This window comes from Ambystoma mexicanum, chromosome 5q (assembly GCF_040938575.1).
Source record: "Ambystoma mexicanum isolate Mex_15411 chromosome 5q, UKY_AmexF1_1, whole genome shotgun sequence".
NCBI lineage: Eukaryota > Metazoa > Chordata > Amphibia > Caudata > Ambystomatidae > Ambystoma > Ambystoma mexicanum.
This window is the reverse complement of record NC_090933.1, coordinates 1294033529-1294058447: the sequence shown is the minus strand read 5'-3', so window position 1 is coordinate 1294058447 and position 24919 is coordinate 1294033529. Positions and strand designations below refer to the sequence as shown.

At 48.0% G+C, this 24919-nt stretch overlaps 1 protein-coding gene across 2 annotated transcripts in view; it reads left to right on the top strand.

Annotated features, from left to right (window-relative positions):
• Positions 1 to 24919, top strand: part of MROH1 (maestro heat like repeat family member 1) — a 2813132-nt gene that overhangs the window by 1729506 nt on the left and 1058707 nt on the right. For both annotated transcript variants that reach the window (XM_069621886.1, XM_069621885.1), the window contains one exon: positions 4725 to 4820. In XM_069621886.1, coding sequence (XP_069477987.1) covers positions 4725 to 4820 — 96 coding nt within the window. The remainder of the gene's footprint in view (positions 1 to 4724; positions 4821 to 24919) is intronic.

Here is a 24919-nt window from a genome sequence, read left to right as displayed (position 1 = left end):
GTTTGGTTTTGGCAAAGAGGGAGGGTATAACAAAGTCGAGGTATACTGCGTTCTCAGGGAATGGTCATCCTAATCCCTTAATGGTCTTCACCTCCCATGTGATACTCCACCTGTACACCACCTTTGGGGACTATTGTTCTGTGGATGCACTGCCCTGGCCCCATGGGAAAGCTATCCCCCACCTAGGGGAGAAGGGATGACATCCCTAGATTTGTCACAGGACCTGGGCTGACATTTCCCTTTTCCCAAGGGAATGAGTTTTCAGCTCTATTTCATATGGATTGTGTCCTCCCATGTATTCCTCATCTTATGATATTTGTATCCCAGCTCTGCTTCTTTTTTTTTGGAGCTGAGAGCAATCAGACTAGCACTCAAGGCCTTTCTGCCCTCTGTACAGGGAAAAAATGTCCTGATAATGACGGACAACACAGTGTCCATGTACTACCTCAACAAAAGAGGAGGCGTAGTATCATTCCCACTGTGCAGAGAGGCAATGCAGCTCTGGTTCTGGGCAATGCAAGAAGGAATCTCTCTATCGGCAGTTCACTTAGCTGTAGAGTTAAAAACGGCGGCAGACACTCTGAGCAGGCAGAGCACAGTCTCCCACGAGTGGGAAATAGCTCAGGAAGTCCTTCAAGAGATCTTCACCCTTTGGGGAACCCCTCAAGTGGATCTGTTCACGACCAGGGCCAACTGGAAGTACAAACCGTACTGCTCAAGGGAATTTCCCCCAAGAGGAAGGAGCTCTAGGGACGCGTTCGTAGTGGACTGGGTATTTCCACTCCTTTACGCGTTTCCTCCTGTCCCTGTGATTCCTCAAGTAATCAGGAGGTTGAAAAAGTTCAGGAAAACCATGATCCTAATTGCCCTGGATTGGGCCAGGAGGACGTGGTACCCGGACCTTCTGGATATTTCCATCTGCCCTCCGTTACGTCTTCCACAAAGAGAGGATCTTCTCTCGCAAGAGGAAGGTCGGGTTCTCCATCCAGAGGTCAAGACACTCAGCCTTCACGCATGGTTTCTGAGAGGCTGGGATATAAGGATTGGGACCTCCCAGATGACGTAATGGAGATTTTGCTTTTGGCCAGAAGGCCACCAACAAAATCCCTGTATCAGTGTCGTTGGAACAAGTTCAGTAACTGGTGCAGGGATAAGAATATAGATCCATTCCTTTGCAATACTCAACAGTACTTTCTTCCTCGTACACTTAGCCAATTTGGGGCTCCAAGTTGGTACTATAAAAGGAATTTTGGCAGCACTATTTATCTTTAAGTGCTCCTCAGAAGAGGTGTCCTATTTTAAAATGCCTTTAGTCATTCAATTCTTGAAAGGGCTGACAAATGTATACCCTCCGACACCTTTTCAGGTGCCCATCTGGGATTTGAATCTAGTCTTAAAATTTCTCATGTGTGCCCCTTTCGAACCTTTACATTCTTGTCCATTAAGACCTCTCACTCTTAAAACAATTCTGTTGGTGGCTAGAACATCAGCCCGCAGGGTAAGTGAGTTGCAGGCACTGTCTTGTAAGCCTCCTCACACCATTTTCCATAGGAAGAAAGTTATTCTAAAGGTCAAACGATCTTTCTTGCCTAAAATAGTTTCTGATTTTCATCTGTCACAAACGATTATCGTACCTTCTTTTTATCCTCACGCTAGTAAGGAAGAGGAAAGATTGCATAGACTGGACCCAAAAAGGGCTCTCAGTGTCTATATTTCCAGATTGGCAAATCTTTGACAATGTGACCAACTATTTGTTGGGTACAATGGACACAAAATGGGCCTTGGAGTGTCTAAACAAACTCTATCCAGATGGATAATTCTAGCAATCTCCGAATGCTATAAACTGGCTGGAAAAGAGCCTCCAGATGGATTAAGGGCTCATACTAGAGGTATGGCAACTTCCACGGCTCTTCAGAGGGGTGTCCCGGTGCAGGATATTTGTGCTGCACCCACCTGGTCGTCAATGCACACATTTGTGAAGCACTATTGTTTGGATTCCACCTCTTATCAAGGAGGACTATTTGCAAAAGCTGTCCTAACAAAAAATTCTGGTATTCCCACCTCCAAATTTACCACTGCTATGGGAGTCTATCATAAAATGAGGAATACATGGGAGGACACAATCCATTCGAAGAACAAGTTACTTACCAACTGTAACGTTCTTTCGATTGGATGTTCCTCCCACTTATTCCTCATCGACCCTCCCAACCTACCCCTCCGTACAGTTTACGCCAGTTGCACTCTAGTTTCCTTAAGAGCCTATGGATTTAAGACCTGATCAACTGATGCGACCATGAACTCCGTAAAAACAGAACTGAGGTAACGGGCGCTGCTCAAGCCCTTTATACAGCGGATGATGTCGACGCTCCACGGCGGCCCTCGAGGGACTACGACTCCGCGACTTCGAGCATAGCGCCCTGTGGTGAATTTTTTTTTCAGAATGGCAGAGCTGGGATACGAATATCATAAGATGAGGAATATGTGTGAGGAACATCCAATCGAAAGAACGTTACAGTTGGTAAGTAACTTGTTCTTCTCTCCCACTTTGGGTATTACATGTAGCTCTGCTTTCCATGAACATGATTCTCATTCCTTGACTTATTTTCAATACATTTCTTTATTATATTCTCTTTCTCATCTTTGGTACCTGGGATGACTTTTCCCTTTTCCCAAGGCAACAATTTATTATTATTATTATGGTATTTATTGAGCGCTGACCTGGTTTCGAGAAGCAACTGAGTGCTTTACAGAGGTATACAACAATACAGATACAGTTGTCTCCTCTATTCCTCTCACACTTTGTGTATTTCGTGTAACTGTCTTTCATGAGCCCGGATCTCATTAGCACTGGGACGAGTTATGAGTCCCTCTTAGCTGTCCAGTAATCCCCATCCCCGTATTCCTTTCTGTTCCGAGGGGTAATGTTACTGGTAAGGTCTTGGACTCTCTCTCTGTTTTTTCGTGGCTCCATAGCTCACTTGTCTCGTTTATAGGTTTTGTTCTCATCTTCTGAATCACACTTGCTCTGTACCTTGGGTCGGAAGTGGTTTTCTCCCATCAGTGGTATCTGCGTTGTTCTGCGAGCAGACTGCCCACCACCATTGCTGTGTAGTCATGCCACCATGAAATTCTCTCTTCAATTACATTGTTTTCTTCCACTCTCATATGCCGTTCTCCCAGCGTCTTTGGCTCTGCGTTGGAGCTTACTTACTTACAGGGCCTCTGCATTCTGTGAGAGCTCCACCTCCTTTCACTCTGCTACGCACAGGGGTCTTGCTCTCTCTGCTTTCCAGCTTCTCGCCGTCTCTCTGGTGATCTCGCCTTTTTCCTTCTCTCTTGTCACGTCGTATCCCTTTTCAGCAGAGCCCACTGGAGGGCTTGATTTAAAGGAATAGTCTGTTTTCTGTTGTGGATAGTAGAAGTTCACTTCATCTTTATGTAATTGATAATGTTCCTTAACGTTCGACAAATCCATATAGGCCATTACTTTCTAGGGTATCATGGAGTTCCTCATGAGAATTGGAGACCTTGTTACCAAGGGGGGGTTCTCTCCCAGTGAGGTCCCACTTGCCTAAACCCCTAGGGAGGGTGTTGCGGAGGAGACTCACCTGCCTAGCCTCACAGGGGGATTGGCTCCATCTTGAGGAGAAGGGACACATTCCCTCAATAGTCAGAAGGGGCAAATCCAGGTGAGACACCGAATGCCCCTAACACAATGACCTTCCATCCCCTGGTTGTTGTAATAGAGGGAGGTATGTTGTATCTGGCATGAGTGAGATGCGTGCATGCTTACTTTGTGTTTGGCACACTGATGATCTCGTTTGTTGGTGAGTGCAGATGAATAACAACGTAGAGAATGTTGGGTGAATGTGATGTATGCATAATTTTTAGTGTCAGCTCAAGCTGAGCTGTGAGTACCCGAGGATGCACTGATTGATGTCTCCCATGTCTAAAACTGAACTTGTGTGGTTGCTATTCCTGTCACTGACTGAAATAAAGCAATGTTCCTATGTACCTGTTTGACTACTGAGCCTTTTTTTATTTATTATTAATGTGATAGTCTATAAATAGACTTTACACATGACAAATTTACAGAATAAAACAATTTCAAAACAATTTACAAAATACATAACATATTTACAGTAAGTAAAACGAAACCCAAACTACAATTACATATAATTTTACAGCACATATCTTCAAGATTTACCTGTATAAGAAATGTGTTATTTTCCCTCACCCCACAAAATATAGTCTTGAATGTCGTTACATGTCTTTGTTTCCAAACATTTAGATTTTGGAGGGAGTTTTTGGTATGTGGGGGTGGAGCAGAGTTGAGGGAGGTTGGGAACAAGATCACAGCACCATCCTCTTGAAAGCAAATGCCTCTTATCTTCTGTTATAATCTATAGAAAATGTCCTTCTGGTTACCGTTTACCTCATTGTTTTCATGTATCCCCTTCTTTCAGTGTAGAATTGTCATATTTACTGTTTCATTATGAAATGGAATGAGTAGAACATCTACTGACAAACCCATTTGCATCTGCATTGTGCATGTCTGAACAAAATGAACGCATGTGCATGCGGTCCCTTGCATTTTTCTGAATTCTTACCCAGAACTGTGCTGCTGTTTTGAAGCTTCTCTTAGAATAGTATGTCTCTTGCATTTATGCCATGTTGACTTTGACTGCAAAACCTGTAACATTGCCTCTGTATTGTTGTGCCAGGTTCTGTACCATGACACCCTTGATGCCCTGAAAGAATTGTTGAAGAGCATCCTGCACTGGCACCTGACCCCCAATGGGCTTCAGGAAATGTTCCAGGTCAGTATCTCTTCCGGACACACCGATTACATTAACACACAATGGTGGTTGATTTTCATTAGTTACTTCTGGGGTTTCGACCTGCGTCTTTACTAGATTGGAGGAGCTCTTGGATTTGGTAAAGGGTGATTGTCATTGGATCTTCCAGCAGTGAATGTTGGATAAAAGTTCTAATTCTGCAATAACAAAAACAAATTAAAATGCAGTATCCTCAAACAGCTTAGGGTTATAGCAGATTTGGAGGACTTTTACATAACGTCCTCCCAATCTGCTATAACCCTGCAACAATGCTATATGACACCTTCTACTGCCAGAGTTCCAGAATCATCCCAGAGGCAAGACATGACGTCACTCTAATCTTCAGTTTTCTATGGGAATCCTAAACTTGGCTATTCCAAGTCCGGCGGCCGGGAAGTCAAGCGCCGGCAATTTCGTAAATCCCCATTCCCATAGAGTCCGATGGGACTCTATTTAAATGGGGAGATGGGAGCAACGTTAATGGTGCTAGTGCTCCCGTGACAAGTCTGCCTACCGTTGCTGCTGCGTCCGGCAGGGTCAGACCTGTCGGGCACAGCGGCTCCAGCAGACAGACCGTTGTTTCTGGACCGGCAAACTTATAATGAGGCCCAATGTGTGTGTGAGCAAATACAAACCACAGAAAGATGATTACGGTGTAAGTAATATTTGTGAAGTAGGATGATCAATTTGAACCACACCACACATTTCACAACACCACCTAGTATCAATCTCTGGAAGTTCACCTCGAGTTTAAAGCCACATCAGCAAGGCATTGTGGAAGGCAAATGGGACAAGGATGTGGGAGCCCCTCTACTGAGAAGGAATATTGGAGAAATACACTGTTCTATGGAATTTCTCCCACCCAGGAGGGTCAACAGCCATGTTTTAGCTCACTGCACCCTTCCCAGAGGAGAAAAATCCATTTGCATATCAGTCTGGTCCCACCCACAAGTGCTAAGCAATTCTCCTCTAAACAAGAGTACTATCTGCAACACCAACCTCTCGAGCAGCAAGGTATGATTAACAAGTTCAAATGCTGCTGAGAGGTCAAGAAGCATTAGTAAGGCCACCTTACCAGAGTCCACAATGTTCACCAAGTTTGTTCTCAAGTCAAGCATAGAGGTTTCAGTGCCATGTATAAAACGGAAACCAGATCGCAGCTTACCTGACATGCCATATTTGTCCATGTGGCTCTGAATCTGTAGGTAGGCCGCCCTGTCCAGAATATCTAATAAAAAAAGGACTTTGGTAATAGGGCGCTAGTTACCCGCTGTCCCAGGGTCCAATGTTTCCTTTTTCAGCATAGGTGTAATCCATACATGTTTAAGAATGGGCGCACCACCGATCAGGCAAATGAGGAATTTATAATCTTAGTAATAGGAGGGGCCAGACAGCCAATGGCATCCTGAATGATGCTGGCTGGACACGCATCACCAATACAAACAGAAGGCTTCAAACATTCAACGAGATTTATCAGGTCGTCCTCGGATATTTGTTTGAAACAGAACTCTAGAGATAAGTTAGGATGTGCAATTGGGCTCTTAAAATTATAGAACACATAGATACCGGTATGAGCTGAATTCATGCAGTGTGCTTCAATGGTAGCTCGTTGAGAGTTAATTTTAGTCGTGAAGCCATGCTGAATTTAAGTAAACTATGTCGCTTTTTTCTATAGAAGTGTGGGTGCTAATTTTCCCATCAATCTCCTTTAGAACAGTTCTCTTTAGCTTGATTTTGTGTTTAGGATCCCATTTTCAAAATTATTTCGTTTTGTTTTAACAATTGAGTTTCTGTATTTTTCTGCAGAGACACAATATAAAGTAAGATTCAACAGACAAGGTCATTTGCGCCATGTTCTCTCCCACTGTCTTTTTTCATTCTACATTCTGTTATGTGCTCAGAGAACCAAGTTTTGCCAAAGGTCTGTTTTTATCTTTTTTGTAGTGGTAGGTGCCAGTGTGTCTATAACTGAGGAAGTTATTTTTAGAAATTGTTCTACAATGATACACGCGTCATTGGTCAGGACAAGATTTGTTATCATTGGACAGGCCAGGTCCGAAAAGGCTACACACGCTGCAAGTGCTTCTTTCTTTAGATTCTGTCCTTGGCTGGCTATTGGTTTTTATCAATTTTGTCAGAAGTAAAAGTGAAAAAGTTATCTGGAAGTGATCTGTCAAGGACAAGTGGAGGATAACCAGGGGAGTAGTAACAAGATTATAGATCAATGCCCAGTCTAGACCATGTCCCTCTTTATATGTAGGGTTCTTAACCAACTGGGATATCCTGAATGCCTGGAGAGCAGTAATTAATGCATGTGACGACGTCTTAATAAAGTCTCCTAAAAAAGTAAGGAGTTGTTCCTCAAATGATGGTGTGCATCAGTGGTCAATGGAGAACAAGAATGCTAATAGTTGTGTTGTGGTCAATGCAAAGTTTGATTAGAGTATATTCACTATTGTCTAACGTAGATAGAGTGCACGTATGCACATTAAACAAATCTCTCAGAATAATAGCGGTACCAGCGCCTTTTCCTTGGAAGCTGTCTGTTCTATATCTTGAGGGTATGGCAAGTAGCGCGCAGTGATTAGTGGTATCGTTGAGCCAAGTTTCAGTTAGACATAAAATGTCAGGGTCTTGGCTCACAATCAAGTCTGCCACCTCTGTGATGTGTTTAACAATAGAACACATGTTTAATAATGCAATTTTTATACCACCTATGTTAAGTGAATGCTGAGTAGGAGGCCTTTTATTAATATCATAGGTATGTTCTTCGAAAGGAGTTATAGTGCTCAAAATGGGGGCCTCATGGCAAAGCCAATAGGGTTTGGCTCTTCTGATATTTACAGTAATGCCAGACAGGCTATTATAGCTACCACACATAACTTATACCCTCACATGTGACTGCGCGGATATCCTCTGCCAAGTGCAGTCTCAAATGCCAAAATAATGGCGGATATGTCACTATAAGTAAGGTATAGCTTCACCATAATGAAACTGGGCCTTGGTTCTAGTCATCATGTCAGGTGCACCAATCACCCAGTAAGGTCACCCTATGCACAATAAATCACTATTTGTAAGATATAGCCTAAAAGGTGCCACCGTCAGATGTAAAGTGCAGCCATGGACCCCTCAATAATGGCATATGTTGGGTAATAAAGTACCTGTATGTAATAGTCTCATAGGTGCTACCATAATATAGCTACAAATGTGCTAATAATGCCGTTTCAGCACTTCTAAAATTATTTAGAGCCCTGTGATGAATTTGATGGCATCCTCTCTCCTTTCCCAGCAGTAATCGCTTCCCATGTGGCCAGGGGACAGCAGCTGCTTACAGTTCCTGACCCTAGGGGCGGTTATATAGACGGGAGGACTACATGAGGGAGGTGCACATCAAGGGGGTGATGCATCATTCGATGGAACATGGTATCCCTCTTTCCCTTTTATGGATACTCCTTCTGTTCCATAACTCCTTTCTGCCACCGAGAGAAACCAATGTGGATATCCTCTCTTGTACAGTGTATAGGTTTCCTAAGACTCACTACCATTCAGATGAAAATGAAAGTACTGTGACAAGAAAGCTGCTTAGAGCAATGAAGATCACTGACGGTGAGAAGCCCAGAATGTGATCTAGTTGTGGAGAACCGCTAATGGGTCCCAGGGCATTAAAAAGGCACATCCAGCATGGCTTAGAGAGAGAGAGAGAGAGAGAGAGAGAGAGAGAGAGAGACGACTGCTTGGAGAAGTCCTAAAGCGCCAAGACCGCAGAAGAGGAAGGATAACGGGAGCGAGAGGACGACATAGGGAGAAGGACCCCCTTGTCATGCTGCCCGAGCAAACCTTACGTCGAAGCTCCGGCTTGTCTGTGGCTGGGGAGCACTAACCCCAGACGTGAAGCCAGCTGCTGAAGCGGCTATCCCCAAGAAGCCAGAAGTTGGGGATAGCCAAGCAGAAAGCGAGAGACAAATTGTTCCGAACCTGCTCTATTCTGTATGGCATCTTTCTTGGGGGCCAAGGATGACTAGAGTTGCCTCTGATGGCTTTCAGGCACTCTGCAATTGTTGACTTGTGGAGTTCCACAAGGGGCATGTGTCTCTCCGTCTTTGTTCAATCTGTACACCTGCCTTCTCTTTGACCTCCTGGACAGCGTTGGCATTAAATATACCAACTATGCCGATGACACCCAGGTGATCTTTGAGCTGACAGGTGACTATGAGAGGGACACACAGTTAACTATTCAAACATAGAGCATGATTCAGGGATGGATGAACATAAACTCCTTGGCTTTAAATTGCAGCAAGACCAAATTCATGTTGGTAGGCTCCAGTCCACGTTTGAGAAAGTTTGAGACCAGTTACAGCCAATTTGAAATAGCTGATTGTGTCATTCAAGTGAGCACTTGGATGAAACTGCTTTGAATTCATTTGGATTCAAACCTAAGCATGAAAAAACACATGATGCAAATCAAAGCCTCTTGTGCCTACACAACAACATTAATTAGTTTGATCAAACTTTACCTATCAACTGCGAACGTATCCATGGTGGCCACAGGCCTTGTGAACTCTACAATAGAGTATTGTAACAGTCTCCTTGAAGGCACCTCCAAAAATAACTTGAAGATGCTACAGGTGCCCAAAATGGGGCTGTTAGAGCGGTACGTGGACTGGCAAGAACTGATCATGTTGCTCGGGCCCGGAGATCTTTTTGATTTATTTATTTTTTATTTGTGTTTGGTTTCACAATAAACCTTTACAAAATCGACACATGGTTAAAAGAAAAGCGAGAGTAACATTTTTGACATGAATTACAATAAAAAAGAAAAAATAAATCAAGAAAAAAGGTTCCGTAATCAGATTACCATTCAATAAAAACCTAAACATTTCCAAATGCTGCTTCTGCAACCACTTCCCATTTCCTACCGCATGATTATTAATCTATTAAAAATGAGGGTGGAATGGAAATTGTTCAAATATATTTCCCTATTGAGATAAGTGCCCTCTAGTAAACAATTTAATGTTAATACCAATTTAAGATAAGAACTTATTGATAGCAGTTAGTCTCTTACACGACCCACCGACAATCGGACAATAACATTACAACCTTTTAGAACTAGTGTTGATGTTAAGGCTATATCATGACCAGAGATTAATATGTCCCAAAAATATTCTGCAGTAACCCCCTCTTCACAAATCTCCTAAAGAGGGCCAAACGCACATTCCATTTTCCTTCGCACTCCATCAAGAGATGCCTTAGTGATTGGTTTGAGGGAATGTCGCAGATTTTACATAGCTTTATGGCTTTATCACCTTGATTCCACTTAGTCAATACTTCCCCACAGTGTATTAGGTTTGATCTTATCCTCAACAAGTTGTTTCTCACTAGCTTATCCGGAAATTTCACTAAGTAGCGTGAGAGACGGCCAAGATTTGTTTCTACCGACAGGAAGGAATTGATTGGAGATGATTGCCTGACTTTTGCAATTGTATCAATCCAATCAAGTATTTCCAACTCTCGCTTTACCTTCGGCGGATTTGTTACTAGGGTCTCTAGATTTAAATCAACCCTTGTCGAGGACTCTTTCACTCGATTTTCAAGGTTGACCAAAATAGACCTAGAGTGTTCTAGATATATTTTAATGTCCCCGTACATTGTGGCACTTTGTCCGTTAATGATCTCCCGATAGAGTGATATCAATTTCCAATTTGCCATGCAGTCAAGGGACTTTAGGCATATCTCTAATCGCAGGCTCCAAATTGGAGTACTTACTGGGAGGGCAAGAGCCTTCTTCCATGGCCGTCCCTTCAGGGTTCTCCAATTTATTTGCCAGAGCCGCGGCTTTGCCTCCAGGCCATATAAAATCACAGAAACCGCCTTTGCCATATAGAATTTTACTATACTTTATACTTTAATTTTTACTAATGTTCCAATAGAAAATCGGCAAAATTTGGAGTTCTGCAATGTAATTTGTAAAACTTGCACGGCTATGTCTGACTCAACTTTGTGAAATGGGGGCGAGGCATAGATTTTATAGCCCAAATACACTAATTTCTCTACCCTTGGAATGGTTTGACCCTCCAAAAACCAATTTGAGTAGTGAATTTTTTTCTGTGGGTGTCTGAAGACTACGATCTTCGACTTGTTTATGGACAGTTCATTCAACCTGGCATATTCGCCCAACTTGGACAGGAGTCGCTGCAATCCTATGGCTGCATCCTATGGCTGCTTTATAACAATACAATATCGTCTGCATAGGCCAGTCAGTGGATCTTTTCACCATTTAACAGTGGGCTGGCCAATGCATACGACTCCACAAAGACACTCATATCTGCCAGGAACAGATTGAAAAAGAGGGTAGCCCCCAGACACCCCTGCCTGACTCCCCTCTCAGCCTTAATTAACTCTGATAAGTACCCCTGATTACCTAAACGTACCCTCAAGAGTGTGTCCCTATGTAATTCAACCAGCATTGACAGTAGTGTTTCCAGGATCCCCCATCCCCTCAATTTGCTTCAAAGCAATGCCCATCAACCTGCACAAAAGCCTTAGATAAATCGACCCAGGCGCCATATTTGTTTGTTTGTTTGTTTTATTTATTTATCTAGCGCTCCAGACCCAGAGGTAAAAGGGCGCTTCAGGAAACGGTTACATAGTACAATATATACATTTTTCATTTATACATTTTTACAATTTACATGTCGGAAGCATGGTTAAATATAGGCAGTATCCTCTGACATTTGAAAGAGGTGGTAAATGCTAATTTTTGTTCAGTAACCATCCAATAACATGTTTCCTAAAAGACTGAAAGGATTCGATAGTTTTAATGTTAAGTGGTAGGGTGTTGCAGAGTTGGTAGGCAAGGAACGTAAAGCTGGAACCTCCAGCTCTTTTTAAGGTGAATATAAGGGTGTTTCTCCTTTCCCCATGGAGTATTCACTCGGCAAATTTAGGACCAGGCCGTTTAGAGCTGTAGAAAGACCTCGTCTAAATCCTGTCTGAAAACAAGACAAGATCTTTTGCTTTGAGGGGATTGGGTCCTCCGACGTATTCCATATCTATGACCGGTAATGTCCACAGCTGTGCTGCTCGGAAAATCTTTGGCGTCTGCGTCCTGTGTCGATGACGTCGATGCGCCGTCCCCGAGGACCTCCTCCGACGGCCGACGTCACCCGATGTGATAAGTAGGACGCACGACGCCCATAGCCTCGGTTCCGTTTTTTCGGTACGCCTCGACTCGTTGGAGTTTGCTGTTTTCTATTCTCGGTTCGTTGAACCTGTTCGGTTTGTTGTGAAGACCTGTCCGTGGCGATGTCTTTCTCATCTTCAACCCCGCGTCCGGGCTTCAAGAACTGCAGGGACTGTGGGTCCAAGATGTCGGTCACAGACTTGCACGAAGCCTGCCTCTGGTGCCTCGGGGAGGCCCACGATAAGGACGACTGTGTCGACTGCCAGTCGCTCACTGCGAAGGCCTTGCGAGAATGCAAGAAGAAACTGTCGGTAGGTCGGGTGTCTAAGCCCCGGAAGTCGAAGTCTGCAGGGCTTTCGTCCGATGACTCGAGGGGCGACTCTCCGCGTCGGAAGTCGGAAGTCCGGTGGGTCTCCTTCCAGGAGTCGGTCTCGCCACTCCTCCGCCTCTTCTAGGCATTCCAGGAAGCGCCGGCATAGGTCGCCTTCCCCGTCCTCTTCCGAGGACTCCGCCCGTCGGCGGGTCGCTTATCCCTCCATGCAAGCGACACCGGAGAAATGGGCTTCCTTTGGGAAGCAGATGCTAGCGATTCTGGAATTGCAGGGCACCGGTCCATCTGTGCCTCCGAGTGGGGTCGGTCGGCACCGGTCGAGAGACACCGCCCGTACGCCTTCGGGCTCGGGTGGTCGGCACGGCTTGCTTGAGAGGTCCCGCTCGGACAAGGGTAGCCGTTCTCGCCATGCCCATTCCAGGTCCCGGTCCTCGACGCGCTTGAGACCGCGTAATCCTCTGCCGTCTTTGAAGAAGACTTCGACGCCTGTGGCGCCGAGGTCGTCGACGATGTCTCTCGAGGCTCCGCCTCCGAGGGGGCCGTCGACGACCAGGTTGTCGAGAGACACGCTCGGAGCTCCGGCTTCGAGGACTCTATCAACGCCGCAGATGCTGGAGGCGTTGCAGCTGACGTCGACGCCGATTCGCTCGACGTCGACGCCTTTTCTGTCGAAGCCGGCGCCGACTCGTTCGGCGCCCTCGACGCATTTCGAGGCGGTGGTGTCGGAGGGGCCCCGTGGCACGGGGTTTGCCCCTTGAAAGGCTGTGGCTAAGGTCCGGCACAGCTTTGGTCCACAGAGGTCTTCCTCTCCCCGCCTGGAGTACATTTCAGAGGGTGATGAAGGCTCTGATGGCGGCCTGGTTCCGGTTACGGTTCCGGATGACCGTATCTCGGGCCATAGTCAGTTTGATGACCAGAGGCAGTCACTGTATGATGCCAGTGGACTGGACACCTCTCCGGAGGTGGAGTTTTGTCGGCCGGAGCCTGGCACTCATGCCGATTCGTCATATCGACGCCTTATGTCTCGGGTACCGAGTACTTGGGTTGGTCAGCTCCCCCAGGGGAGTTCGTTCAGGATGATCTCACGGACATCCTTGATCTCGGTCCACCCACTGACCTGGTTTTGCCTTTTCATATGGCTTTGCAGAGAAGGGTGGCGGCGGCTTGGACTGCTCCGGAGAGTCTCCCGGCATTGGGCAAGTCTTTGTCGCGAAAATACCGTCCAGCCAGTAGTGACCCCTGCTACTTGTCTAGGCACCCCACCCCGGAGAGTTTGGTGGTGCAGGCGGCTGCGGCCCCGGCAAAGCAGGCGTCGTATCCTACCATCCCTCTGGATAGGGACGACAAACGTTTTGACGGCTGGGCGAAGAAAGTGTTTTCTTCTGGGGGTATGGCGCTTCAGGCGGCCAACTCCATATGTGCCTTGTCTCGTTTCACTCACACTCTGTGGAACTGTGTTGCATTAGCGGCTGATCATATTCCCGAAGGGGACGAACAGGATGGTTTCCTTGCTATGGTTCAGGATGGCAAGGATGCCATGTGTGAGGCCGTTCAGTCGGGTTTGGACTTGGCGGATTGTGTCAGCCGGTCCATGGCGGCGAGCACTGTAATGCGCAGGTGTGCGTGGTTGAGGAAGTCTGGGTTCGCTCCTGATGTGCAGTCCCGCCTCCTCAACATGCCCTTTGACGGTGAACACCTTTTTGGCAGCAAGGCTGACGAGAGCCTTGAGAGGTTGCAGACCTCCAAAGCTGCAGCGAAGTCGTTGTGCGCTGCAGTTCGCCAACCTCTGCCTTTTCGTCCTAGGGGACAGCAATGGAGGGGAGGTTCCTTTCGCTATTACTCGTCCTTCAGTAAAGCGAGAGGAGCTAGCAGTCAAAGAGGCCATCGTAAGAGTGCCAGAGGTGGAAACAAAGGTACTCGAGGTGCCAAGGCCGCTCGGGCAGTTGCCTCTTTGCCCTCAGGCAACGCTGCAGCCGCTGCCACTCAGTCATGAGGCCAGGTCCCATGGTTCGCCGGTTGGGGGAAGGCTGGCGCAGCATCTTGTAGAGTGGCAAGCCATTACTTCGGATGTGTGGGTTCTGGAGATCATAACCCACGGCTACTGTCTTCCTTTTCGGCAGAGGCCTCATGACAATCCACCAGGGAACCTCTCTTTGAAGAGTCCGGATCTGCTCCTTGCGCAGGAAATTCAAGCCTTGCTGGAGAAAGGCGCCATAGAACTGGTGCCTGTAGCGGAGAGGAACAAGGGATGGTATTCCCCTTATTTTTTTATTTCAAAGAAAGACGGGGGATTGAGACCCATCATGGACTTGCGCGGTTTGAACAGACTCCTCAGGAAGGACAAGTTCAAGATGGTGACTCTTTCTCAAGTCCTCCAGGCCCTTCAACTTTAGGACTGGTTGGTGTCTCTCCACCTCAAGGATGCTTACTTCCATGTGCCGATCCATCCCAAGCACAAGAAGTACCTGAGGTTCGCGGTATGCGACTCGCACTTTAAGTTTCGGGTCCTGCCGCCCCGAGGGTTTTCACCAAGCTCATGGTGGTGGTGGCAGCGCATCTCAGGAAAGGGGGGATTCACGTCTACCCCTACCTGGACGATTGGTTGATCAGGGGGAGCTCTCCCGAGCAAGTCCTGGATCATCTGTCCGTCACCTGCCACTCCCTTCACAGGCTGGGCTTCTCCCTCAATTTAAAGAAGTCCCATTCGACATCAACGCAGCGGCTCCAGTACATCGGAGCAGTGCTCGACACGTCCCTGGGGCAGTGTTTTCCTCCTCAGGTGAGGGCTCTTCACATTCAGCAGATGGTGCACAAGTTTCAGTTTGCCCAGACTCTCCCAGCGTCCGAGTTCTTGAGACTGCTCGGCCTCATGGCATCCTGCATTCTTCTGGTGCCAGAGGCTCGTCTGCGGATGAGATCTTTGCAGTGGGTGCTCAAGCTCCAGTGGTCTCAGTCCTCTGGCAGGCTGTCGGACCCTGTTCAGGTGCCGCCCTCGGTAGCCAGGGACCTTCTGTGGTGGGCCGTCGAGGGCAATCTGATGAAGGATGCCCCATTTTGGCTGCCCTGGCCGGAGGTGACGATCGTGACGGCTGCATCCCTCACGGGACAGTCAGCGATCGTTGGTCTCTGTCGGAGTCCAGACTCCATATCAATCTGTTGGAGCTGAGGGCCGTCAGGCTAGCCCTCAAGGCTTTTCTGCCGACTGTGCACGGGAAGAGTGTCCTGATTCTGACGGACAACACGGTGGCCATGCACTACCTCAACAAAAAGGGAGAGCAGGGTCACTTCCGCTGTGCAGGGAGGCGATGCAGCTCGAGTTCTGGCCCATCCAGCAGGAAGTTTCGATCTCGGCAGTTCATCTGGCCGGAGACGACAATGAGACGGCGGACGCTCTGAGCAGGCAGAGCACGATCTCTCACAAGTGGGAGCTGGCTCAGGAGATTCTCCTGGAGATCTTCGTCCTTTTGGGGACCCCTCAAGTGGATCTCTTCACCTCCAGTGTCAACCGGAAGTGCGAAAGGTTTTGCTTGTGGGAATTTCCTCCAAAAGGAGCCTTAGGAGACGCGTTCGTGGTGGAGTGGTCATTCCCACTGCTGTACGCGTTTCCTCCAGTCCCCGTAATCCCGCAAGTGTTGCGGAGGTTACGGAGGTTCGGTTCCCGGATGATCCTCATTGCTCCAGCATGGGCCCGGAGGACGTGGTACCACTTGTCCATCTGCCCTCCACGTCGTCTTCCCTACCGAGTCGATCTGCTCTCACGGGAGGGGGGTCAGGTTCTCCATCCAGAGGTCAGATCCCTCAATCTTCACGCTTGGCTTCTGAAAGGTTGAGGTATAAGGATTGGGACCTCCCTGAAGACGTGATGGAGGTGTTGCTTTCGGCCAGGCGGCCGGCAACAAAGTCTCTGTACCGTTGCCGTTGGAGAAAGTTCTGGGACTGGTGCAGAGTTCAGAATGTGGATCCTTTTGAATGCGACATTCCCATGGTTTTGTCTTTTTTGCTTTCTTTGGCCCACAGGGGCTTGCAAGTGGGGACCATTAAAGGTTACCTGGCGGCGCTGTCCATATTTAAGCGCTCGTCTGAAGAGTGTTCCTATTTTAAGAATCCTTTAATTTCGCAGTTTTTGAAAGGGCTCACTAATGTGTTCCCTCCGTCACCTTTTTTGGTGCCAGGTTGGGATTTGAACCTTGTTCTTAAGTTTCTTATGGGTGCTCCGTTTGAGCCTTTACATTCTTGCCCTTGAGGCTGTTGACTCTGAAAACTGTGTTTTTGGTTGTGGTTACTTCTGCTCGCTGAGTGAGTGAGTGAGTGAGTTACAGGCACTTTCAGTTAAGCCACCCTTCACTGTGTTTCACAAGGACAGGGTTGTCCTTCGAGTTCATCCTTCTTTTCTTCCGAAGGTGGTTTCGGAATTTCATTTGAGCCAGAAGGTTGTTCTTCCGGCGATCTATCCTCCTCCACATCGTGGTAAGGAAGAGGAGAGGCTCCATAGGCTTGATCCTAGGAGAGCGTTGAGCTTTTATATCTTGCGCATGTCCCGGGTCAGAGTGGACGATCAACTTTTCATTGGTTACGCTGAAAAACGTTTGGGACAAGCTGTGACGAAACAGACTTTGTCTGGTTGGATTATTTTAGCTATCTCCGAGTGTTACCGCTTGGCGGGTTAAGGACCCTCCGGCTGGCTTGCGGGCCCATTCTACCAGAGGAGTGGCTGCGTCTACTGCCCTGCAGTTGGGAGTTCCTATTCGTCACATCTGTGATGCAGCCACCTGGGCTTCAGTACATACTTTTGTACGTCACTATTCCCTTGATTCCATCAGAGGGCAAGATCTGGCCTTTCGCAAGGCAGTTCTTTATTCCGCAATTTGATTGGGCATGCTAAATTTGTATTCTAAATTCTTTCCCACCTCATTGCTTGGTACTGCTTTGGGAGTCTGTCATAGATATGGAATACGTCGGAGGACCCAATCCCCTCGAAGAACAAGTTACTTTCTTACCTGGTAACGTTCTTTCGATGGGATGGTCCGACGACGTATTCCTTATCGCTCCCTCCCTGCCTTCCCCGCTGCAGAATTTCTTTTGCGATTCCAGCTTGCGTTCCGCAAGACCTTGTGTGTCTGACTGGCAGAAAACTGGTGGCACACGTTCTGGGGGAAAAAACTATAATTGAGGCTATGGGCGTCGTGCGTCCTACTTATCACATCGGGTGACGTCGGCTGTCGGAGGAGGTCCTTGGGGACGCAGGACGCAGACGCCAAAGATTTTCCGAAGCAGCACAGCTGTGGACATTTCCTGTCATAGATATGGAATACGTCGTCGGACCATCCCATCGAAAGAACGTTACCAGGTAAGAAAGTAACTTGTTCTTCTCCACCCAGGTTGACAGTTCATTTAATAGAAGCTTCATAAATGCCTTACTAAGGAGGGTGATTGGTCGGTAATTCGGCAGATTTGAACGATCGCCCCCCACCCCACTTGAAAAAAGGTACAACCAACGCGATCTTCAATGAGGGTGGAAACAATCTCCTCCTGAGGATCTCCTTAACGAGTTGGTACAATAAGCTGGACCATAGCCAAAAGTCATTTTTAAGAACTTGATAGGTAAGGCCGTTTGGCCCAGCGGCTCTAGATGTGGATGATTTGAGGATGATGGCTCCAATATCTTCCTCGTTGAATGATAAATACCAAGGAGCACTTGGTACAGGACTGAATTGGGTCCCTTTAGGGTACCCAAAAATTCCTGACAGGTATTTCACCGTGGGGTTGCTTGTGTTTCCGTGCAGAGGGGACCTGGCCTAGCAGTTCGGGCTGGGCTGCTATCGTTGGTGGCAGTACCTGACTGATTTGCATACAGCTTGACCCCTTTTACAATGTCGCAGACTGCTGAAGAACGGTGGTGTGGAAGGTTGCCCATAGCAATGCCAGTGGTACAGATTAATTCAAAACCTTCCACCCATCACTTTTGTGGCTACAGTTTGTCTCACTATTTGAGAGAGGGTATGCCCAGACGTGGATCCCTTGCTTGCTGCACCATAGGGAAACAAGCTGCACCTCACTGAGGAGGCCCAACAAGGCCGAAACATGTCTGGGGTTGCTTGTGTTTCCGTGCAGAGGGGTCCTGGCCTAGCAGTTCGGGCTGGGCTGCTATCATTGGTGGCAGTACCTGACGGATTTCCATACAGCTGGACCCCTTTGGAATGGCGCAGACGGCTAAATAAACGGTGGTGTGAAAGGTTGCCCAGAGCAATGCCAGTGGTACAGATTCATTCATAACATTCCACCCATCACGTTTGTGGTTACAGGTATTTCACCCACCCAGATTCTGATACTAGGTTGCATAGAGTACTGTTAGTTTGAGGTTCTAACTGTCCAACCACCAGCCAGAGGTTTCTAGAATTCCCTTCATTTAAAAGTTGCAGCATCTGTTCTCCATCTTTTTGTAGTCGCAATGCTCTATGGTTTCCTGACAAATGCTTGTAATTAGCTCTTACTTTTACGTATCGTCCCCTTTCCTCCATACTGTATGGGCGTCCCTTCCAATGCCAGGAAAAAACCTTCTTCCGCTTTAAATTTAGAGGCGGGCCTGGGGAGTGGCCCAGGGAGCATGCGCTGCCCTGACCCCGCCGCCACACCCCAGTCCCCTTTTCCGCCTTGACTGGGACGGGCCGAATTCACCAGCGCTCCTGGGTTTGGCTTCGGCCATGTAATTCCATGCGCAGATGTCTTATCTATCATTCATGTACTCTGTCCTCAGGCGTCACGCTCACCCCCGGCGCATGTCGACTTCTAGAGGGTTCAGCGGGTGTCCATCCTGCAACAGGCTCTTCCCAAATTCAGACCCCCACGCCCTCTGCCTACGTTGCCTTGGCCCAGACCACAGTTGGCAATCATGTTCGGCGTGTGACTCGCTGTCCTCGAAGGCGCTGAAGAACAGACTATCCAGGTGGAGGGAGCTCTTCCAGACGTCGCCTCCAGAGGATCTCAAGAACTTTGTGAAGCATCGAACCAGGCCCAAGGTAGGGCCGATATTTTCCATCGCACCCCGCAAGGGAGACTGCTTCCCAGGGACTCTCCCGCGAGGGAGTGACCAGTCAGGTCCTTCTGCCGGCACGTGCACCGAGGCTGCTTCAGCTACCGGCCTTCGGGTCGAGGGATCCTCTGATCCTCCCGGGCGCTGTGTTTAGGGACTCTTTTAGCCGGTCCACACCTGAGGGGCTCTGCCCTTTTATCGCCACCATGGCTGAGGGGCTACGCCCTAACACCGGCAATACGTCCGAGGGTCTACACCCTAATAATGGCATTACGTCCGAGGGGGTTCCTAAACACAGCTCTATCGACCCCCGGGTCGAGGGTGTCACACCTACCGGGCCTAGGCCCGAGGAGCAGGGAAAGCCTTGTGATCCACACGCAAGAGTCTTGGACGAGGCCGGGCCCAGCGACTGAGCACCACGTGGCAGGCAGCTTGAAAAAATGGCTGCCGCGCCAGAAAGAGGCACCTGCCGGACGCCATTCCAGGAATTCGGCGGAGAATGAGTGTCAATGTGGGACTGGACTCAACCAGGTACGTGTGAAAGGGGCCCCTAGGGGTCCCTAACGTCTATGGAAACAAGGCGAGTCACCACACACAATAGATACGCCAGACACGAGGTTGTATTCCCAAAGCTAGGGTTTATTGCAAAGCAAAAGTCTCAGTTGGCCAACACGGTCTCACGCCCCGCGACGTGTATCTCTAGACCTCGATGGACGCAAGAGAGTGAATTACGTACATCAGTTACATATATACAAAATGCATATCAAACCATCAGCTATGACATGTTTACCACCTCCCTTCTATTGGGTTTCTTTGATTTGGTGTGATGGACATCTCCGACAACTATGACACCTTCAAACATCTATTCTAGTAACAATTTGCAATTTGTGAGTGCGGAGGCATCTTTCAGTTGTTGAATAGAACACAGCGCTTCTGTTCTTGGAAGCGAGCTACATACCGGGGGGGGGGGGGGGAACAGTTGCATTCTGGACCTTGCTTTCCATAAGGTGCTATTCATGTCCTGGGAGCCGACACGCTCTAGCGGGGCTCAGCAAAGGGGGGCCGTAAGAAAAGCATAATTCAAGCCTTTAGCTGTATTATTCAAACATATTCTACCATATAACGAGACTGGCTGGCAGCTGCAAAATGATTAAATGCCCTGCAGCTCTGCTTCAAGGCTACATTCGGGAGGGAGCCGGGCATTCTTCCTGGCACTGCCTACCTTGCGTTTCAACGAACTCTTGTTATCCTCACGGCCCTGTGGCCTTGTCCTTTTTACGTGCAGACAACAATGTTTTACAGTCGAGCAGTGTAAGCAGAAAATATACTGCAAAGCAATAGGAACAGAAAGCAATGAGCAATGGTTAGAAAATAAATTGGCGATTCTTGTTACATCAAAATGCCCGTTCATTGGCAAGCTCGGAAACCTATATTCTGTCATATTGTGCATGAGACGGTTGGCCCACGGCCACCAAAATACGTTTGTGGCCACACAGTAGAGGTATCCATTTTTCTAGACTGACAAACCCTCCTTTGGCCGTATGCCAAACGTCTCATCTATTTATTGAAACCTCCTCTAGTGATGAGTCTGAAATACTTATGTCTGAGTCTTGCATGCTATCGTAAACATCGTCTTCAACAATATCTATTGCCATCAACTCTTTTACTGTTCATTTCATTTGGGTCTTGGTCAGCTCGACCATGAGGTTGTTTTTTCTTCGTCATCATATTCATACATCCTTGCGTACATCCCTCAGTTACCTCAGCGCAAACTATTGGTAGGCAATGTATGCAACAACAGTACGTTAGGAATATTCCAAACACCACTACTAATATTGAAATCAACTTCCATCCCCAAGAACGTAGTATTCCCCAAAACCAAGACCCTATTCCCCAGCTTCCTTCTCCAGTAGGGAGTTCAGAGCTTAGGACATGCATTTTCTTTATCGCTTCAAAGATCGAGGGGAGTAGTCATCGACATAAACGCAACACGCTGATCCCACTATTTTGCAAATTCCCCCACGATCAACCAGGATCACATCGAGAGCCATTCTATTTTGTAGCGTCATTAACCTGATTCCTCGTCATGTTAAATAGTATATCTGTTGTTGTGTTTATGGTATTTTTTAGTGTTCTGGACAGCTGCCTTATATTATAGGAGTTCACTATCTGCCCTAAGAATACAGTCTACCCCTCAGTTGCACAGTGCAGTTTTCCTCGGCGTCCATATGGACAGGGTACGCCCGGCTCCAGCAGCTCCCCGCTACCCTGTCGGCACCCCCTGCCACCTCTTTGGCCAGTGAGGAGGTGCTCTTGGAGAAGTGCCTCGGCCTCATGAAGTCACCTTAGATGGGGGTCATCATCAAAGACGCCATCAGGGAAGTCCTCCCCGCAATGCTTGAGGCACCACAGATGCCTCACCCGAAGTGCAAGCTCTCCAGGGGGCTCCACCACAGCCGCTGCCACCTCCTTAGCCTCCTGCCGCAGGCTCTGCATCCCAGCGTCCGGCACCAGCTACTCCTCCGCCTCCACAAGACCCTCCAGATCCGCAGGATACGGATGAGGAGGAGGATCCGGACACGCCATCCTCAGCCTGGACCTTCCACGAACGTCTTGCTGGTCTGGCAGAGTACCTGGGCCTCCCCCAACCCAAGGTAAAGCAGCCGGCAGAGGGGGTTTGGCAGAAGTCCTCATGCAACGCCCCTCTGCCAAATCGGGGATTCCTATGCAGACCGATATACTCTCCCTGGCCTAGAAGGGCTGGCTCAAACCCCACTCGGCCCAGCCGGTCGATCGATGCATGGACGCCAAGTACAGGCAGGTGGAGGGGGATACACGCTTTCGGCCCATCCTCAGCCTCACCCTTCAGTGATTGCTGCGGCATCACTATACTCCAAGCCCCAGTCGTCCTCGGCCTCTTCCTCTGCGGCGCTGCTAGGCAAGGAGGAGAAGATCTTGGAGGCATATGGCAAGAAACTCTATTCCAACGCCTCTTTACATCTATGTCAAGCCAACGCTGATGCCATGCTGGCTGCCGCTAACCAGAGAATATGGCCGGAAATTGCGGACCTCCTCCCGGAACTCCCAACCCAGAGACAGTCACACTTTAAGGCGGGGCTAGCTGAAGCCAAGCTGGTGGCGCATGACCTCATGGAGTCCACAGTGGCTCATTATCGATACCTCAGGCCGTGCCATCTGCATTGCCACGGACTGGGTTAATTATGGCCACCCCACGTGAGGGAAAGATTTCAGGCAATCAACCCAAAACCACAGCCGGCGACTCCTGCAACAGTAGATGTTTAAGTGTTAAAAATTGCTTTGTATCTTTGATGCTCTCAGCTCACCGGCCTGATGGGGAGCTGGGTGCAACCTTACACTTGAGTTTTCTCCAGGGGCCGAAATCTGTACCTGGCGCCTGGCAGCCTTACAACCCCGCCTGCGAACTGCTGGACTGGGGTGGAGTGGGCTTTCAGACCCGCTTTCAGACCCGCTTCAGGGCGCCATCAGCAGCACACTCGCTCTCGCAGAAGCGAAGAAAGAAGTTAGAGGAAAGAACCTCTGAATGTAGGTTTGCGTGGATTGGGTGTGTGTGTGAATCAAGCCGCACCCCTCTCGTCTCTCTCGGTCACAGAGACTGCTTCCGAATCACCAATGCACGTACGTCCCAGTAACCCAGCCTCCCCTGATAAAGTGCTTGGGTAGGCATATTTAGTACAGCTCTAGTATTTTAAACCGTGCGTCCGGTCGGGAGACTGTGGGAGCTAATCCTTTGATCCTGACCGGAGCGCGAACATTCATCTTCATCTACTCAAACACTTACTCAAACACCTACATTTTCTACTACTTCATTAAAGGAGCGTTTCTTCTTGGCAACTAGGAATACGACGACTTACAATAAAGTGGCAACAAAGTGTCACAACAGAGTCTACAGTTTCGCAGACAAGTATAAGTGGCTGTGATTCCAGCAAAACCGCTTTTCTTTGTGCTCACTTCTGGGAATTATGACAGAGGCACCAAGTCAAGATGAAACCTTGGCGGGGTGGGGGGAGGGGCACCCCCAGCAGCCTTGACCTGGAGCCCACTTTAAATTATCCGCTAGAGACACGTGTTGACATAGGGCAAAACACAGAATCTGCCTGGAATTTGTTGGACTCCGTGAGGGATCTTGACCCTGATCTTGGCCTAATGCCTGAAGTAAATATCCTTCCAAATGAAACGGGCCTGAACCACACCAAGATCCACTCAATGATACACGTGCTAACGCTGAACATGACCCAGAGGTGACCATTACAGAGTCACCAGAGACTCCAGATAGCTGCCTTTGATCCATAAGGATACAAACATCATAGGCCCCTCTCAATCTACAACAAGGTGATTGTTGTTAATATAGAAGAGGACGATGATCTGCAAATGACTGCCTTGCCCTGTGAAACAGATAAACCTAACGATTTTTCTAAGCCCCTGGTGCCGAACGCTTTCAGAAATCCATATAGTCGTGCCTTAAATCGACAAGCCTGGAAATCCAGTGGCTTAGGTTTTGGCTCACAATTTGGGAACTCATGTTATACACCAAGTGGCCCCTTCTTGAGCACTCCTATTTCTACGCAATCTAATGTCTGGATATTCGGCTCAAGTAAAAGGGGGGGGGTGCTTCACATCTTCAGAAAAAACACGAAGTTTTACCTGGCAAAACAAGACCAACTTCGATTACTCAACATGTTATTACAAACTGCGCATAGAAAAATGTGGGTAACTCAGGCCTACAGCCTCTTGGTGAGAAAGAACCGGCCTTTGCCATTTATTTTTATTTATTCATTTATTTCTATAGCGCCGAAGCCCGCAGGCATCGGGGCGCATTAACAAACCATTGACAAACCAAAGACTCCAACCTCTCCACTTCGATCAGATAAGAGAGTGAACAACTGTGAAGATGACGAAATACAGCCCAGTGTGAGGAAGAACACCTCTATAATAAAGCATTCAAGGCCTTTAGAATCCTCAGCCTTCACTGGGGGCAAGTTGCCCCAGGAAACGTGTAGGCTCTCCACATCGACAGAGGCAGATTTTGAGGACTAATGTGTCTATCAGACGAAGATCTATTATTGGATGTGATTGCTGCTCAGCTGGAGGAAAAGTCGTCCGGGAGTGCAACCCTAGATGCTAACATGATTGCAGCATTCTCTGTCACCATGAGTCCCTTTAAGAAATTATATGAAAGCATTGCCGATCAACTAAAAGATCAATCCACCTTGATTGCAATGCTCCACACTAAAATTATTTTTGTGGAAGGATTCATCTCTGCCCTAACTGAAATCAAGCATAAGCAGGAAGAATACATTACCAACTTTCGGAATTCTATTCTGGAACCTTTGATTAAAGACAAGGAAAAAAGGAGACTATATATGTCAAGCGCCATCCAAAATGGTACAATTCTTGACACAGACTCAATTAATACCCCTGCAAGCCTTGGGAGACCTGACATTAACTTGGGTGTCACAACAACTTTACCGATTTCAGCAACTAGACCCACCATAGTAGTG